The following is a 16,584-nucleotide window of genomic DNA, read 5'->3' on the forward strand; positions in this document are numbered from 1 at the left end:
AGTTTCTTCTTTTTAAACTCGGCAAGAATAAACCTTACATAATCTTTATAGCAACCCCAAGAAATAGGGCAATTATTAAATAAGGGAACTGAGGCCATGTGCAATGGCTCATGCCTGTAATTCCAATACTCTGGGAGGCCGAGATGGATGGATCTCTTGAGGTCAGGAGTTCAAGACCAGCCTGGTCAACATGGTGAAACCCCATCTCCACTAAAAATACAAAAATTAGCCAGGCATGGTGGCACATGCCTATAGTCCCAGCTATTCGGGAGGCTGAGGCAGGAGAATTGCTTGAACCCTGGAGGCAGAGGTTTCAGTAAGTTGAGATTGTACCATTGCACTCCAGCCTAGGCAGCAGAGTGAGACTCCATCTCAAAAATAAAATAAAATAAAAATAAGATGAGGGAGCTGAGTTGCAAGAAGGTAAACTGACTTTCCCAAGGTCACACAGGTAGCCAGTACTGGCTTCCATTTAAACCTAGGTAGCTTAGCTCCAGACTTCTCACTGCCTTTTTCCCAGTTTTCCTGCTTGTAATAGTCAGCTAATGCTGTGTAACAAACAACCTCAAAAATCTCATTGCTTTAGGCTGGGCACGGTGGCTCACACCTGTAATCCCAGCACTTTAGGAGGCAGAGGCAGGTGGATCACCTGAGGTCAGGAGTTCGAGACCAGCCTGGCCAGCTAACCAGAGGGAGTTTCATGCCCATTATTAGTTTTTTGATATCCTAATCTCTGACTTCCTCCTCCCAGGATGCTGACTTTCAAAGCAACAGCTCAGCTCTTCATCCTGGGCTGCACGTGGTGTCTGGGCTTCCTACAGGTGGGTCCAGCTGCCCGGGTCATGGCCTACCTCTTCACCATCATCAACAGCCTGCAGGGCTTCTTCATCTTCTTGGTCTACTGCCTCCTCAGCCAGCAGGTAAACACTGACCCCTTTCTTTGTCATTTAAAACTTGAGAAAATTTTGGAAGTGGAGTTTAAATGAGGATTTAAGTCAATATTCTCTAAATGTTCCATATGAGATTATAATCCATGTATAAACACTCCCTCTATTTTCTCTACTTTAAAAATGTTGGCTGGGCACAGTGGCTTACGCCTGTAATCTCAACACTTTGGGAGGCCGAGGTGGGTGGATCATGAGGTCAGGAGAACGAGATAATCTTGGCCAACATGGTGAAATCCTGTGTCTACTAAAAATACAAAAATTAGCTGAGCGTGGCAGCACGTGCCTGTAATCCCAGCTACTCGGGAGGTCGAGACAGGAGAATGACTTGAACCTGGGAGGCGGAGGTTGCAGTGAGCCGAGATCATGCCACTCCACTCCAGCCTGGCGACAGAACTAGACTGTCTCAAAAAAAAAAAAAAATTGCTTCTGGTCGTAAGATACATCATTTGTTAACACATTTCAGAATATAAATAATTGCTATGTCCAAAAAAAAATCATGCCTTTTTATCAGTTTTCCCGCTTGTAATAGCTAATGCTGTGTAACAACCTCAACAATCTCAGTGGTTTAGGCCCAGCACAGTGGCTCACGCCTGTAATCTCGACACTTTGGGAGGCTGAGGTGGGCAGATCTTTTGAGGTCAGCAGTTCAAGACCAGCCTGGCCAACATGGTGAAACCCCATCTCTACTAAAAAATACAAAAAAAATTACCTGGGTGTGGTTGGAGGCACCAGTAATCCTAACTACTCGGGAGACTGAGGCAAGAGAATCCCTTGAACCCAGAAGGTGGAGGTTGCAGTCAGCCGAGATCGCACCACTGCACTCCAACCTGGATGGCAGGGCAAGACTTCCTCTCAAAAAAAAAAAAAAAATTTTCAGTCAACACCAATTATATGGCTGGGATTACAGGGGTGAGCCACCATGCTGGGCTGACTTATCTCTTTTTCTTCAAGACTTATCAGATGATACACGCCCCTTGAAGCCCTCACTGTCCCGAACTAGGTCACATTCCAGGATCACACAGCCTTCTTTGTAACACTGGGTGTCTTCAAGGGCAAACTCATAGATCCATTCCATCTGCTATTGCAGTTTTTGCAGCTCACATCTCAAACCATGGAACAGCAGTGGGCATGATGAGATCTTGAACTTCACTGTGCTGCAGGTTAACTGCCTTGTTAAAGAGAAACTGGGGCCAGGCACAGTGACTCATGCCCATAATCCCAGCACTTCAGGAGGCTGAGACAGGAGGCAGAACTCATCTCCACTCGGTTCACAGCATCACTGGCAGAGTGTTTTTTCATCAACATTATTTTTATTATTATTATTAAATTTAAGGCTGGATGTGCTGACTCACATCTGTAATCCCAACACTGTGGGAGACTGAGGTGGGCAGATCACCTGAGGTCAGGAGTTTGAGACCAGCCTGGTAAACATGGTAAAACCCCGTCTCTACTAAAAATACAAAAATTAGCTTTGTGTGATGGCACAAACCTGTAGTCCCAGCTACTCGGGAGGCTGAGGCAGGAGAATTACTTGAACCCAGGAAGTAGAGGTTGCAGTGAGCCAAGATCACACCACTGCACTCCAGTCTGGGTGACAGAGAGACTCTATCTCAATCAATCAATCAGTCAATCAATTTAAGACAAGGATCTCACTACATCGCCCAGGCTGGTCTCCAGCTCCTGGGCTCAAATGGAATCCTCCCTCCTCGGCCTCCCAAAATGTTGGGATTACAGGCGTGAGCCACCTACCACACCTGGCCACAACAGGAATTTTTTATTTTTTTTTTAAGATGGAGTCTCGCTCTGTCACCCAGGCTGAAATGTAGTGGCACGATCTTGGCTCACTGCAACCTTCAACCTCCTGGGTTCAAGCAGTTCTCCTGCCTCAGCCTCCGAAGTAGCTGGGATTACAGGTGCCTGCCAACATGCCCAGTTAATTTTTGTATTTTTTTTAGTAGAGATCAGGTTTCATCATGTTGGTCAGGCTGGTCTCAAACTTCTGACCTCGTTCCCAAACTGAAACTCGCCTCCCAAAGTGCTGGGATTACAGGCATGAGCCACCACACCGCGCCAAATTCTTAAGCACATTTCCATATGCTGGTGTAGTCTCCATATCAATATGTTTTAAGTTCTGCCATGAAATTTCATAATAAGCCAATTTTTCCAACATTAACTATGAACTCTTTCAAACATCCAAAAGAGTTTAAAGAATTATACAGTGAGCACATATGTACCAATCACCTAGATGCTGTCACTAACCTTGTGCAATATTTCCTCTGTTACATAGTGAACCTTCTATTCATCCATTCCTCTATTTCATTACAAACAAGTGTAGCTTACCTGCATAGCCAAAGAAAACCGTGGGCAGCTTTTCTCAGTGCATGTACACATCTGAATGAGCATACCAAAAAGACTTATATGTACTCTTCTTGCAGTTTATCTCAGTTTTTGAAGCATATCAGCATCCAGTTTTTAAAGATATATACGGTTTTATATATATGTCACATGGCTACTAAATCCAAACCACTTTGCGGCTGAACAGTAGTGTGTGTCCTTCAAGATGTTCCCTTACTAAGGTGTGCTTGGGGATCATCTGGACTGCACGCTGGCTCTAGAATTGACCCTGACCCCGGACATGGTGGCTCACACCTGTAATCCCAGAACTTTGGGAGGCCGAGGCAGGCAGATCACCTGAGGTCAGGTGTTCAAGACCAGCCTGGCCGACATGGTGAAACTCCGTCTCTACTAAAAAATATAAAAATTAGCCGAGCATGGTGGCAGGCACCTGTAATCCTAGCTACTCGGGAGGCTGAGGCTGGATAATCACTTGACCCCAGGAGGCAGAGGTTGCAGTGAGCTGAGACCACGCCTTTGGACTCCAGCCTGGGCGACAGAGCAAGACTCCATCTCAAAAATAAAAGTAAAAATAAAAAACATTACTCCAGAGGGTCTCATTGTGTTTATATAATGGGTATAAGCACTCATTGTTTGTTCTTGTTATGTATTTATTTATGTGTAGGTATAGATGTGTATGGCATATCCAAATGGTTTCTTTGTTTTGTTTTGTTTTGTTTTTTGAGAAGGAGTCTCACTCTGTGGCCCAGGCTGGAGTGCAGTGGCAGGGTGATCTTGGCTCACTGCAGCCTCCACCTCCCAGGTTCAAGCAATTCTCCTGCTTCAGCCTCCCGAGTAGCTGGGACTACAGGCGCACACTACCATGCCCAGCTAATTTTTTGTATTTTAGTAGAGACAGGGTTTCCCTGTGTTAGCCAGGATGGTCGCGATCTCCTGACCTCGTGATCCGCCCGCCTCGGCCTCACAAAGTGCTGGGATTACAAGTGTGAGCCACTGCACTCAGCCCAGAGTGGTCCTTACCAGGAGCAATTGTGTTCCCACCAAGGGACAGTTAGCAATGTCAGGGGAAATGTTTGATTGTCTTAACTGGGGTTGGGGGGTACTACTGCCATCTTGTGGGTAGAGGTCAGAAATGCTGCTAAACATCCTAACAATGCAGGCAGGACAGCCCTCTCCAGCAAAACATGATCCAACCCAAGATGTCAATAGCACCAATGCGGTGTCATGGTATGGCAGATGCTGTCTATGGCCCTCTCATATCCCTTTGACCTTCGTCTCTACATGCCTGGAGCTGCTTGTTGCAAACACCCATGACTGTGCCTGAGGGCTTGTTACTGCCCACAGAATATGCCTGGCCCATGCACAGGGCAAACTGGTGACACCCAAGAGTAATGACCCTTGAGAGCGACCATCAAACCTTGACTGATGGGAGCTGGTGGATAAATACCCCAGCTCCCTCCTCCCTCAGGCAAGTTGACTCTGAAGTAGTTCCATGCTATACTGCAGAGCTCCTAAATGGGGCTGAGCCCTGGATGCCCACAATGGAAACATCCTTAATTATACATCCTTTACTAGCTGCCTTCTCTTCCCTGTCCTGCGTCCTCACTGCCCTACTGGTGCTTTTTAGGCTCACCCCTCAAATAAACTCTTCACACTTCAACCCTTGTTGCAGAGTCTGCTTCTGAGGTACCCAAAACCCAGATACATGGAAGGATGCTGCCAAAATATTATTGGTGATTTTCACTAGATTGAGGAATTATCTGTAACTCCTATTTTCTTCCTTTTGCATATGCAAATCTTATAAATTTTCTTTCTTTTTTTTTTTTTTTTTTGAGACAGAGTCTCACTCTCTCTTCCAGGCTGGAGTGCAGTGGCAAGATCTCAGCTCACTGCAAACTCTGCCTCCCATGTTCAAGCAATTCTCCTGCCTCAGCCTCTGGAGTAGCTGGGATTATAGGCATGTGCCACCATGACCGGCTAATTTTTATATTTTTAGTAGAGATGGGATTTCACCATGTTGTCCATGCTGGTCTGGAACTCCTGACCTCAGGTGATCTGCCCGCCTCGGCCTCCCACAGTGCTAAGATTGCAGGTGTGAGCCACCGTGCCCTACTATAAATTTTCTACAACAATTATATACCCTGTAATGGAAGATTTTTTATTGTGGCAAAATATATATAATATAAAATGTATCTTTTTAATTATTTTTAAATGTACCAGTCGTTCAGCAGCATCGCATTCACCATGTCATGCAACCATTGTCAATATCCACCTCCAGAACTTTCATGTTCCCAGACTGAAACTCCATCCCCATTAAACACTAACTCCCCACTCCCCTCCCCCCAGACCCTGGAAACCACTATTCTACTGTATGTCTGTATGGATTTGACTACTTTAGTGTGGGAAATAGAAAAGTTCCTCTTCAAAGTTTCTTGTTTAAGAAAAATTTGTGTTAGAAATAATAGTTGTTTTAAACACTTTCTTTAAAAGCCGTCTTGCTTTTTATTGGAAGCCCTATCCTATGTAGCTGTTAGACACGCTTACAGGCGCATAGTACATTCTATGTCCTTGTACTTTAACCAAGATATCTGTGCTGAATGTGCTCACAGGCATGTCCCAGCTCGCAGCCTATGCCCTTTCCTTATTTGGACTTCCCTTTTTTGCCCTCCATTGCTTGTACCTGTTAGTTTCAAGTTATTAGCCAATCGGGTTTTAGTTTAGATTGTAAGGTCTGGCTCCAACCAACAGAGATCAGACACAGCAGTAAGGACAACCCCAAATGTGTAAGGAATAAATTTGTCTGCTTTCCTTTGTTCATTGTACTCTCATGGCAAGATGGCTAGTGGGAATACCCTTTCTGCAGGAAGTAAAAAGAATTGCTTTGCTGAGAGATCCTTTGTCCCAGTAACAATTTTTCTTTGTGGCAGCGAGCATCTATTTCCAACTTCTATTTTCAACATTTAGGGACCTCATATAAGTAGAACCATACAGTATTTGCCTTTTCGTGACCAGCTTATTTCATTCAGCCTGATGTCCTCAAGGTTCATCCGTGTGGTAATATGTGTCATAATCTCCTTCCTTTGTAAGACTGAATAATATTCAATTGTATGAATAGGCCACATTTTGTGAAAAGAAATAAGTAATAATGCATTTCTATCCTCTTCCTGACTCACTGACTTTTCTGCTCTTCACTAATGTTAGCAAAACCCATCCAGGTATTTCCTTTGATGTTCCAGGTCCAGAAGCAATATCAAAAGTGGTTTAGAGAGATGATCAAATCAAAATCTGAGTCTGAGACATACACACTTTCCAGCAAAGTGGGTCCTGACTCAAAACCCAGTGAGGTAAGTGAACGTGTGAATTGTTCTGTTTTACATACTCCTTTCTTGACACTGCAAACCCCCTCTAGTTTTGGGGAGTTTTTTGTTTGTTTGTTTTTTAAGTTCTGAGGTCATATGTGCAGGACGTGCAGGTTTGTTACATAGGTAAACGTGTACCATGGTGGTTTGCTGCACTTATCAACCCATCACTTAGGTATTAAGACCAGCATTAGCTGGGTGCAGTGGCTCATGCCTGTAATCCCAGCACTTTGGAAAGCTGAGGCGAGTGGATCATCTGAGGTCAGGAGTTCAAGACCAGCCTGACCAACATGGTGAAACCCCTTCTCTACTAAAAATACAAAAAAATTAGTTAGTCTTGGTGGTGGGCGCCTGTAATCCAGCTGCTTGGGAGGCTGAGGCAGGAGAATCCCTTGAACCCTGGAGGCAGAGGTTGCAGTGAGCCGAGATTGCACTGCTACACTCCAGCCTGGGTGACACAGCGAGACCCTGTCTCAAAAAAAAAAAATGGTTAGTTATTCTCAACAAGAGTAAAATTATTATAGGTGCAGACTGTTGACTGTGACCTATGAAAGGTTTCCCAGATAATCCAGAATAATTCCCAAAGCTGCCAGCATTCCAGTTACTGGTTCTCCACCATAAAATAAGGAAATCATTTTCATCACTTAACATTTTGGAAATTGAATAATATGAGTGTATCTTTGGAAGGGGAAAATATCAAATATTACCTGGGCAATATAGTCAGACCCTGTCTCTACAAAAACATTAAAGAATTAACCAGGTGTGGTGGTGCATGCCTGTAGTTTCAGCTATTTGGGAGCCTGAGGCAAGAGGATTGCTTGAGCCCAGGAGGCAGAAGTTGCAATGAGCCAAGATCATGTCACTGCACTCCAGCCTGGATGACAAAGCAAAGCCCTGTCTCAAAGAAAGATAAAATATATATATATACATATATATGTGAGTATGTGTATATATATATATACACATATATACACACATACACACATATATACATATCTTTTTTCTTTTTTTTTAATTTATTTATTTTACTTCAGGTGCATACTATATCTGGCATTTCTCCCCATGTTATCCCTCCTATTAATCTCTCTTTAAGAAATACATTAGCTTTGGCTGAGCGTGGTGGCTCATGCCTGTACTCCTAGCACTTTGGGAAACCAAAGTAGGAGGATCACTTGAGGTCAGGAGTTTTTTGTTTTCTTTTGTTTTGTTTTGTTTTGTTTTGTTTTGTTTTGTTTTGTTTTGTTTTGAGGTGGAGTTTCACTCTTGTTGCCCAGGCTAGAGTGCAATGGTGCGATCTCGGCTCACTGCAACCTCCACCTCCCGGGTTCAAGCAATTCTCCTGCCTCAGCCTCCTGAGAAGCTGGGATTACAGACATGCACCACCACACCCAGCTAATTTTTGTATTTTTAGTAGAGACAGTGTTTCTCCATGTTGGTAAGGCTGGTCTCAAACTCCCAACCTCAAGCGATCCACCCACCTCAGCCTCCCAAGTGCTGGGATTATAGGTGTGAACCACCGCCCCCAGCCCAAGGTCAGGAGTTTGAAACCAGCCTGGGCAACAACGTAAGACCCCATATCTACAGAAAAATATCTTATGCTTTTACTTTTTAGGCACAAAGTTTGAGTAAAAAGCTAATAGAGAAACTCTTTCTCTACAGACAAATTTGACCTTGGGTTAACTTTCTAGCTCTGTTCCCAAGAAACTTGATAAAGTTGGAAGATCAGTTATATCTTCAGGCAATGCTGCCTATAGGAAAAGCCATGCTTGACTTGCAAGTTGCATCTGGATGGGAAATTCTGTGAATGAACCATAAATACCAGGAAGGAAGACATAACTTTGAACTTCTTGCACACGATAACTCCTATAACTAGGCTAGGAACCACTAACCTCATAGGCTTCTACAGGAGATGTTGGTTCCTCTATGGAGCTTGGGGCTGTTAAACTAAGCTGTAAGTTGTGGGGTGCAAAGAGAATGACTGTTGAGTTCTACAGTGTGTCAGGCACTATGTTAGATAATGGACATTCAAAGAGGAACAAAGCCAACAAGACTCTAATCTTTCTTCGTAGACAAAAAACATCCAGGGGGCTAAAATTCCAGAGTCAGATATTATGTCTGAAAACTTGTCAAAAATAAGAATTCTTCTTGCTGAATTTTTGATAAGTCTTCCCACTCTATGCCATAGAAGACCACATTTGCCCTAGTATTTTTAAATGCTAGATCATGCCATCCTTGCCTACAGGTTCAAGCGGGGTTTAAAGCACTCCTGCTCTTTCTCCATGCTGTTGATTTCGTTTGTTTGCTTTATTATATTATTATATCTGCCTTTAATCTAAACCTCTTTTATGGGGGGGGTGGTTTCCAGGACAAGTGAAGAGAAAATATTAAAACTAGAACATTCAACTCCATATGGAAAATCATACCCATGGATCTCTTTGGCATTATGAAGAATGAAGCTTAGGACAAGGGAACTCATGAAACATATCATCCTTGGAGAGGAAATAAACAACCTTTACTTCCTGAAGTGTTTGTTCTGTGTAATAGGCTCTCAATAAATGTGTGGTAAATTGCATCTCTCTTCACTATGGCATATTCAGTCAATGCTTGTCCCTGGAAACCCAAATCATGACCACTGCAAATATTTCCTTTACTTTTTGTAAATGAAGGGGTCCTTTTCCTCAAGTTCTTAGTCTGACTCACTCTAAACTTACTCTTTTTTTAAAACAGGGTTTCACTCTGTCACCCAGGCTGGAGTGTAGTGGCATAATCTTAGCTCACTACAGCCTCAAACTCCTGAGCTCAAATTATTCTCCCACCCGGGAGAATTCCAGGTGGGATTACAAAGTGCTGGGATTACAGGCATGAGCCACCACACTTGGCCATAAACTTGCTCTTTGAACTCATTCATTCCCTCAAACCATTGGCTTCCTACTGCCTTTACTTCCTTGCTGATACAGGCTAACTTCTTTTTTTTTTTTTTTTTTTTTTTGAGACAGTCTCTCTCTGTCACCCACACTGGAGTGCAGTGATGTGATCTAGGCTCACTGCAAGCTCTGGCTCCTAGGTTCAAATTATTCTCCTGCCTCAGCCTCCCAATAGCTGGGACTATAGGTGCATGCCACCACATCCAGCTAATTCTTGTATTTTTAGTGGAGACAGGGTTTCACCATGTTGGCCAGGCTGGTCTTCTTGTATTTTTAGTGGAGACAGGGTTTCACCATGTTGGCCAGGCTGGTCTTGAACTCTTGACCTCAAGTGATCCACCCACCACGGGCTCCCAAAGTGCTGAGGTTACAGATGTGAGCCATTGTACCCAATGAGAGATTTTAAGTGAGCTATGATTGCACCACTGCACTCCAGCCTGGATGACAGAGTGAGACCCTGTCTTTAAAAAAAAAAAAGAAAGAAAGAAAGAAAAGAAAAGAAAGGAAATGGGTCTGGGCACAGTGGCTCACACCTGTAATCCCAGCACTTTGGAAGGCTAAGGCAGGTGGACTGCCTGAGCTCAGGAGCTCAAGACCAGCCTGGCCAACATGCTGAAACCCCATCTATACTAAAAATACAGTAATTAGCTGGGCATTATGGTGCTCCTGTAATCCCAGCTACTTGGGAGGCTGAGGCTGGAGAATCACTTGAACCCAGGAGGCACAGGTTCCAGTGAACTGACATCAGACCACTGCACTCCAGCCTAGGCAACAGAGTGAGATTCTGTCTAAAAAAAAAAAAAAAAAAAAAGATTGGTGGGAGTTGATAATTATTTCGACCTCACAAAGTCATGGTGAAGATTCAATGAGAGCCACTGCATTTATCTACCATGCAGTACATGTTTGATAAACCAGGGTTATTATTTTTATCCAACTGTTGCTCCCCTGGACCTAAAGTGGTAAAAAGTGACCTCTTTCATGTCTACCTCTCTGTCCACAATTAGACAATCGTGAGCGATGTGGAAAGGAGCTAGGTTGGAACCAGCTCCTCCAGGCTTCCCCCGGAGCATGACCCAGAGATGTGACCACAGCCCCCAGCTTCCCCATTTCTCAATACATGTATCAGAGAACACTCAAGTTCCCTCTTCTGAAATGTGAGAACTTCCCCTGACCCCAGATAAAGTTGCTTGCCACAACAGTCCCCTGGATGGATGGTTTACAACACCACACCCACCCACTCAGCAGGCTGCGGACAGCACCGGAGCTGGCTTTGGTAGTGATGAGTTGGGGCAGGTGCAGGGGTGGGCAGAGGTGAGAACAGACGACACAGTCGATCAAAACTCAGTAGTGGGATCGTTTGTGCCTGTGAATTGCCACTGCACTCCAGCCTGGGAAACATACTGAGAACCCACCTCCTAAAAATAAATAACGTGGCCAGGTGCGGTGGCTCACGTCTGTAATCCCAGCACTTTGGGAGGCCAAGGCGGGTGGATCACCTGAGGTCAGGAGTTTGAGAACAGCCTGGCCAACATGGTGAAAGCCTGTCTCTACTAATAATACAACAATTAGCTGGGCGTCATGGCACACCCAGCTACTCAGGAGGCTGAGGCATGAGAATCACTTGAACCTGGGAGGCGGAGGTTACAGTAAGCCGAGATCGCACCACTGCACTCCAGCCTGGGTGACAGAGTGAGAGTCCGTCTCAAAAATAAAAAAATAACGAAATAAAAGAACAAGTAGATTTAAAACAAATCAAAGAAACAGGAAGTGAAATCAGCCCCAACCTCCCCCACCCTTGCAGTCTCCTTGCTATAATCACCTGTTCTCAGACAAAATAGGAAAGAGTCTGCTATTAATAAAGGGTGATTGTTGATGAATAAATTGATCACAATCCTTGCACTTTGGAAGCTGAGGCAGGAGGATGGGATTGTTTGAGGCCAGAAGTTTAAGCCCAGTCTGGGCAACATAGCAAGACCCCTACCTCTATAAAGAAAAATTTTTTTAATTAGTTGGGTGTGGTGGGGCACACCTGCAGTTCTAGTTATATATACAGGAGTCTGAGGAGGGAGAATCACTTGAGCCCAGGTGTTTGAGGCTGCAGTGAGCTATGATTACAACACTGCACTCCAGCCTGGGTGACAGAGTGAGACCTTGTCTCAAATAATAAAATAAGGCCAGGCATGGTGGCTCACGCCTGTAATCCCAGCACTTTGGGAGGCTGAGGCAGATGGATTACTTGAGGTCAGGAGTTCGAGACCAGCCTGGCCAATATGGCAAAGCCCCGTCTCTACTAAAAATACAAAAATTAGGCAGGCATGGTGGCACGCACCTGTAATCCCAACTATTAAGGAGGCTGAGGCAGGAGAATCACTTGAACCTGGAAAGCAGAGGTTGCAGTGAGCCAAGATCGCGCTGCTGCACTCCAGCCTGGGCGACAGAGCAAGACTCTGTCTCAAAAAAATGAAATAAAATAAATTGATCGGTTTGGAGAATGTCTACCCATTCTTGGATGCAATTTGTGGATTGTCCAAAGGGAATACTATGCTGAGTATTCCTAGTCGGGAGTAATACCAGCCCTCTAATTGATGTTTGGTTGTCATGTGGCCGGGGGTCACTCTGGCAGTTTGTAGATGCTATGGGCCGAATTGTGCCACCCTTTCCAAGTGCATGTGTTGAAATTCTAATTCCCAGGACCTCATAATATAACTATATTTGGAGACAGGATCTTTAAAGAGGTTATCGTAGGCCCAACACAGTGGCTCACACCTGTAATCCCAGTACTTTGGGAAGCCAAGGTGGGCAGATCGCTTGAGCCCAGGAGTTCAAAACCAGCCTGGGCAACATGGTAAAATCCCGTTGCTACAAAAAATGCAAAAATTAGCCAGACGTGGTGGTATGCACCTGTAATCCCAGCTACGCAGGAGACTGAGGAGGGAAGATGGCTTCAGCCTGGGAGGTGGAAGTTGCAGTGAGCTGAGGTCATGCCACTGCACTCCAGCTGGGGCAACAGAGCAAGATCCTGTCTCAAAAAAGAAAAAAAAAGAGGAGGAGGAGATTAGAACCCAGACACACACAGAGGGAAAACGAGGTGAAGACACAGGGAGAAGAGGATCCTCTACAAGCCAAGACGGGAGACCTCAGAAGAAACTAATCCTGCCAACACCTTGATCTTGGACATCCAGCCTGCAGAACTGAGAAAAGGCATTCTGTTGCTGAAGCCACCCAGTCTATGGTCTTTTGTTATGGCAGCCCCAGCAAACTAACACACAGTAGACAAGGAACACCCAACTAAGTGGCATTTTTGAGAAGCACTAACATTGTAAGAGCTAATAGCCCAAGGAAGTTCACACAGAAGTAAAGTGAATTTTTTTTTTTTTTTGGGATGGAGTCTTGCTCTGTCACGCAGATTGGCATACAGTGGCACGATCTTGGCTCACTGCAACCTCCACCTCCCCTCCTGGGTTCAAGCAATTCTCCTGAGCCAGCCTCCCAAATAGTTGGGATTACAGGCACAAGCCACCATACCCAGCTACTTTTCTTGTGTGTTTTTAATAGAGACGGGGTTTCACCATATTGGCCAGGCTGGTCTTGAACTCCTGACTTCAGGTGATCTGCCAACCTCAGCCTCCCAAAGTGCTGTGATTACGGGCGTGAGCCACCATGCCTGGCCAGTAAAGTGAATAATACCATCAAAGATGTTACAACCCACAGACAGCTCAAGGGCACGTATTGGCAGATATGTCCATCGTTGTCCTGTGTGGATCTGACCAGGTTAAGGCCTGGCCTGGCCACACTATGTAAGTCTTGCTTTTCAGCTGGTATGCCTTTCTAGAAGTTCCAGGGGCCAGCCAGATATGGGGGTGCACGCCTGCGGTCTCAGCTACTTGGGAGGCTGAGGCAGGAGAATCACTGGAGCCCAGGAGGCGGAGACTGCAGTGAGCTATGATCGTACCACTGCACCCCAGCCTGGGCGGCAGAATGAGATCCTATCTCAAAAAAAACAGGATAGAAGTTTTATGGGGCAAGTCTTCTGGCAAAGGTCTGATTCTGCCACTTAGTTTGTACAAACCTCACCCAAGACATTGAGAAAGTTGCTTGTCGAAAATAATTTTGATGGCTTCTGGGTTATTTGTGCTGTTTAAGATGACAAAGGAAGCAGTGTCTGGAGAGTAGGACATGGGGTGGGTATGGAAGCTCTCCTGTCTTCTCTGCTGACGTTCTGTAATTGTTAGGTTTGTAATTTGCAATGATGGTGGAGACGATGTGAGACCAGCCCACTTAACGTGCAAGGCACATCCAAAGGTCTAGCTCAAAGGCAAATTTTGCTGTCTGTCACCACTTTCAAAGCTTTTGTTAAAAAAAAAAAAAAAAATAGGAAAGACGGGGAAGGTAAAATAAAAATAAAAATATTGGCCAGGTGCAGTGACACATACCTGTAATCCCAGCACTTTGGGAGCCTGAGGCAGAATGATTGTTTGATCCCAGGAGTTCAAGATCAGCCTGGGCAACATAGTGAGACCTCGGCTCTATAAAAATAATAATAATAATTTTGAGCCAGGCACAGTGGCTCACACCTGTAATCCTAACCATCTGGGAGGCCCAAGGAGGAGGATCAGTTGAGGCCAGGAGTTTGAGACTGGCCTGGGCAAAATAGTGAGACACCCTCTCTTTAAACACTACAAAAAATTAGCCAGGCATGGCGGTGCGCATGTATAGTCCCAGCTAACTCAGGAGGCTGAGATGGGAGGATCGCCTGAGTCCAGAAGTTTGAGGCTGCAGAAAAGGGAGCTCAGTGCCAGAAGAGGTGCCACGATGTTTCATCCCAGGTTCAATAGCAGCCCCAGGGTCCTCAGAGCTGGTATCACTTCCCAAGAGTCATGATCAGGAACTTGGTGACGATCCTTTCAACCCCAGAACTGGGAGACCTCCCACCCCCAAGCCCTGAGTGTCCTCCCAGTTCACCGTCTACTGGGGCAAACCCTAGTCTTCACTCTAGAAACAGCCTGACTTGCATCCCTGGAAACTTGCTGCATCCAAGGTGCCAATCCTGTCTGGGGCGCATCTGTGTCTGTCCATGAAGAGGCAAGGCCATCCGTGAAAGGTCAGGAGAGTCTCATCTCGAAGAGTGAGGGACGCTTGAATATGAACCCCCAGCCTCGGCCCTGAGCTTCAACAGGAACACTTCCGCTCGCAAATCCAATACGTAGATTTGTGGCAAGAGAGATCATTCCAGGTGCCGTCTTTGTTCATGCTAGCGCAGTCCTCTTCTTGGATGTTATTGGGTTCCTCTGGCTCCCAGAAGCTGGAAGGAGGAAAAAGTGGGCAGAGGGAGGGGATTTTTTAGGGTAGTGAAACTCTTCTGTATAATACTGTAATAGTCAATATCTGGTATCAGGCATTTGTCAAAACCCGTATCAGGCCGGGCACGGAGGCTTACACCTGCAAGCCGGACGCCATGAGCCACCATGCCTGGCCCTGAATCAATTTCTGAATCTGGTCAGTTTCCGTCTTGTCTTCCAAGGACTCTTTCCTTTACAACCTCCCAACCCAACCTCCCCAACCTCCTGGGAATTGTCGTGTCTTAGGTCACGTAGGGTCTGCTTAAAGCAGAGCCTGATTCAAGGACTCAGGAGTGGGTTTTTTTTTTTCTTTTGAGACGGAGTTTCGCTCTTGTTGCCCAGGCTGGAGTGCAATGACACGATCTCAGCCCACTGTAACCTCTGCCTCCCAAGTTCAAGTGATTCTCCTGCCTCAGCCTCCAGAGTGGCTGGGATTACAGGCATGCACCACTATGCCCATTAATTTTTGTGTTTTTAGTAGAAACAGAGTTTCTCCATGTTGGTCAGGCTGGTCTCAAACTCCTGACCTCAGGTGATCCGCCCTCCTCCGCCTCCCAAAGTGCTGGGATTACATGGGTGAGCCACCACGCCTGGCCGTGTGTGGAATTTATTAAAGGATGTTCTTAGGAGGGAGGTGAGGGAAGCCAGATGGAGAAGGGAAAGGAATTGAGCAGGAACGTGGACTCAGATGATCCTAGCCTCAGCCTGCCCCACAGAGACCACTGGGATGTGAACAGCATCAGAGTCATCCCAACTTGTCGTAAGGTGTCCAGGCTTATCTTAGGCTGTCACTGGTTGTGAGCTGACCCCAATAGAGTTGGGTAACATCTTTGGTGAGCACGCTCCCATTCAGCTGAGAACAACTTTCTGGAAAAAGCATTCCTGTGAGCTTTTAGTAGCCAAAATTCCACTGGGCATGGTGGCTCACACCTGTAATCCCAGCACTTTGGGAGGCTGAGGCAGGTGGATCTCTTGAGGTCAGGAGTTCAAGACCAGCCTGGTCAACATGGTGAAACCCTGCTCTAAGGAAAATACAAAAATTAGCCAGGTGTGGTGGCAGGTGTCTGTAATCCCAGCTGCTCGGGAAGCTGAGGCATGATAATCGCTTGAACCAGGGAGGCGGAGGTTGCAGTGAGCCAAGATGGTTCCACTGTACGCCAGCCTGGGCAACAGACCAAGACTCTGTCTCAAAAGAAAAAAAGAAACCAATGTTGGAAGAAGCCAGGCACCCTCAATGCCTCACCATGCCATACCAGCTCTCCAGAGAGTTATGGAATCTTCAGTTAAAAATGAGAGTTTGGCAGGGCATGGTGGCTCACACCTGTAATTCCAGCACTTCAGGAGGCCAAGGTGGGTGGATCACCTGAGGTCAGGAGTTCGAGACCAGCCTAGCCAACATAGTGAAAGCCCGTCTCAACTAACGATATAAAAAAATCAGCTGAATGTGGTGGCAGGTGCCTGTAATCCCAAGTACTCAAGAGGCTGAGGCAGGAGAACTGTTTGAACCTGGGAGGCAGAGGGTGCAGTGAGCCGAGATCATGCCACTGCACTCCAGCCTGGGCAACAAGAGCAAAACTCCTCAAAAAAAAGTGGGGGGAGAGAGAGAGATCTTGTAGAGATTATCCTCTAGTTTGTTTTTTTAAAAAATGAGATCCTGGCC

The 16,584-nt window shown here is 45.7% G+C and overlaps 2 protein-coding genes across 11 annotated transcripts in view; one reads left to right on the forward strand and one right to left on the reverse strand.

Annotated features, from left to right (window-relative positions):
• Positions 1–9,233, forward strand: part of ADGRE3 (adhesion G protein-coupled receptor E3) — a 56,732-nt gene extending 47,499 nt beyond the window's left edge. Inside the window, exons 14-16 of the mRNA XM_021676170.2 lie at positions 752–920; positions 6,539–6,646; positions 9,027–9,233. Of these exons, the coding sequence (XP_021531845.2) occupies positions 752–920; positions 6,539–6,646; positions 9,027–9,035 (286 nt within the window). The 3' untranslated portion in view covers positions 9,036–9,233. The remainder of the gene's footprint in view (positions 1–751; positions 921–6,538; positions 6,647–9,026) is intronic.
• CLEC17A (C-type lectin domain containing 17A) overlaps positions 8,886–16,584 on the reverse strand; it is a 30,303-nt gene continuing 22,604 nt past the window's right edge. For 4 of the 10 annotated variants that reach the window (XM_064381728.1, XM_064381731.1, XM_064381730.1 and 1 more), the window contains one exon: positions 10,061–14,887. In XM_064381728.1, the coding sequence (XP_064237798.1) occupies positions 14,755–14,887 (133 nt within the window). In that variant the 3' untranslated portion in view covers positions 10,061–14,754. Of the gene's footprint in view, positions 14,888–16,584 lie in introns of all 10 variants that reach the window. The other 6 variants (XM_064381727.1, XM_064381725.1, XM_064381724.1 and 3 more) reach the window with 4 other exon arrangements.

This window comes from Aotus nancymaae, unplaced genomic scaffold (genome assembly GCF_030222135.1).
Source record: "Aotus nancymaae isolate 86718 unplaced genomic scaffold, 86718_ANA_hifiasm-v0.15.2.pri h1tg000028l, whole genome shotgun sequence".
NCBI classification, from domain to species: Eukaryota; Metazoa; Chordata; class Mammalia; order Primates; family Aotidae; genus Aotus; species Aotus nancymaae.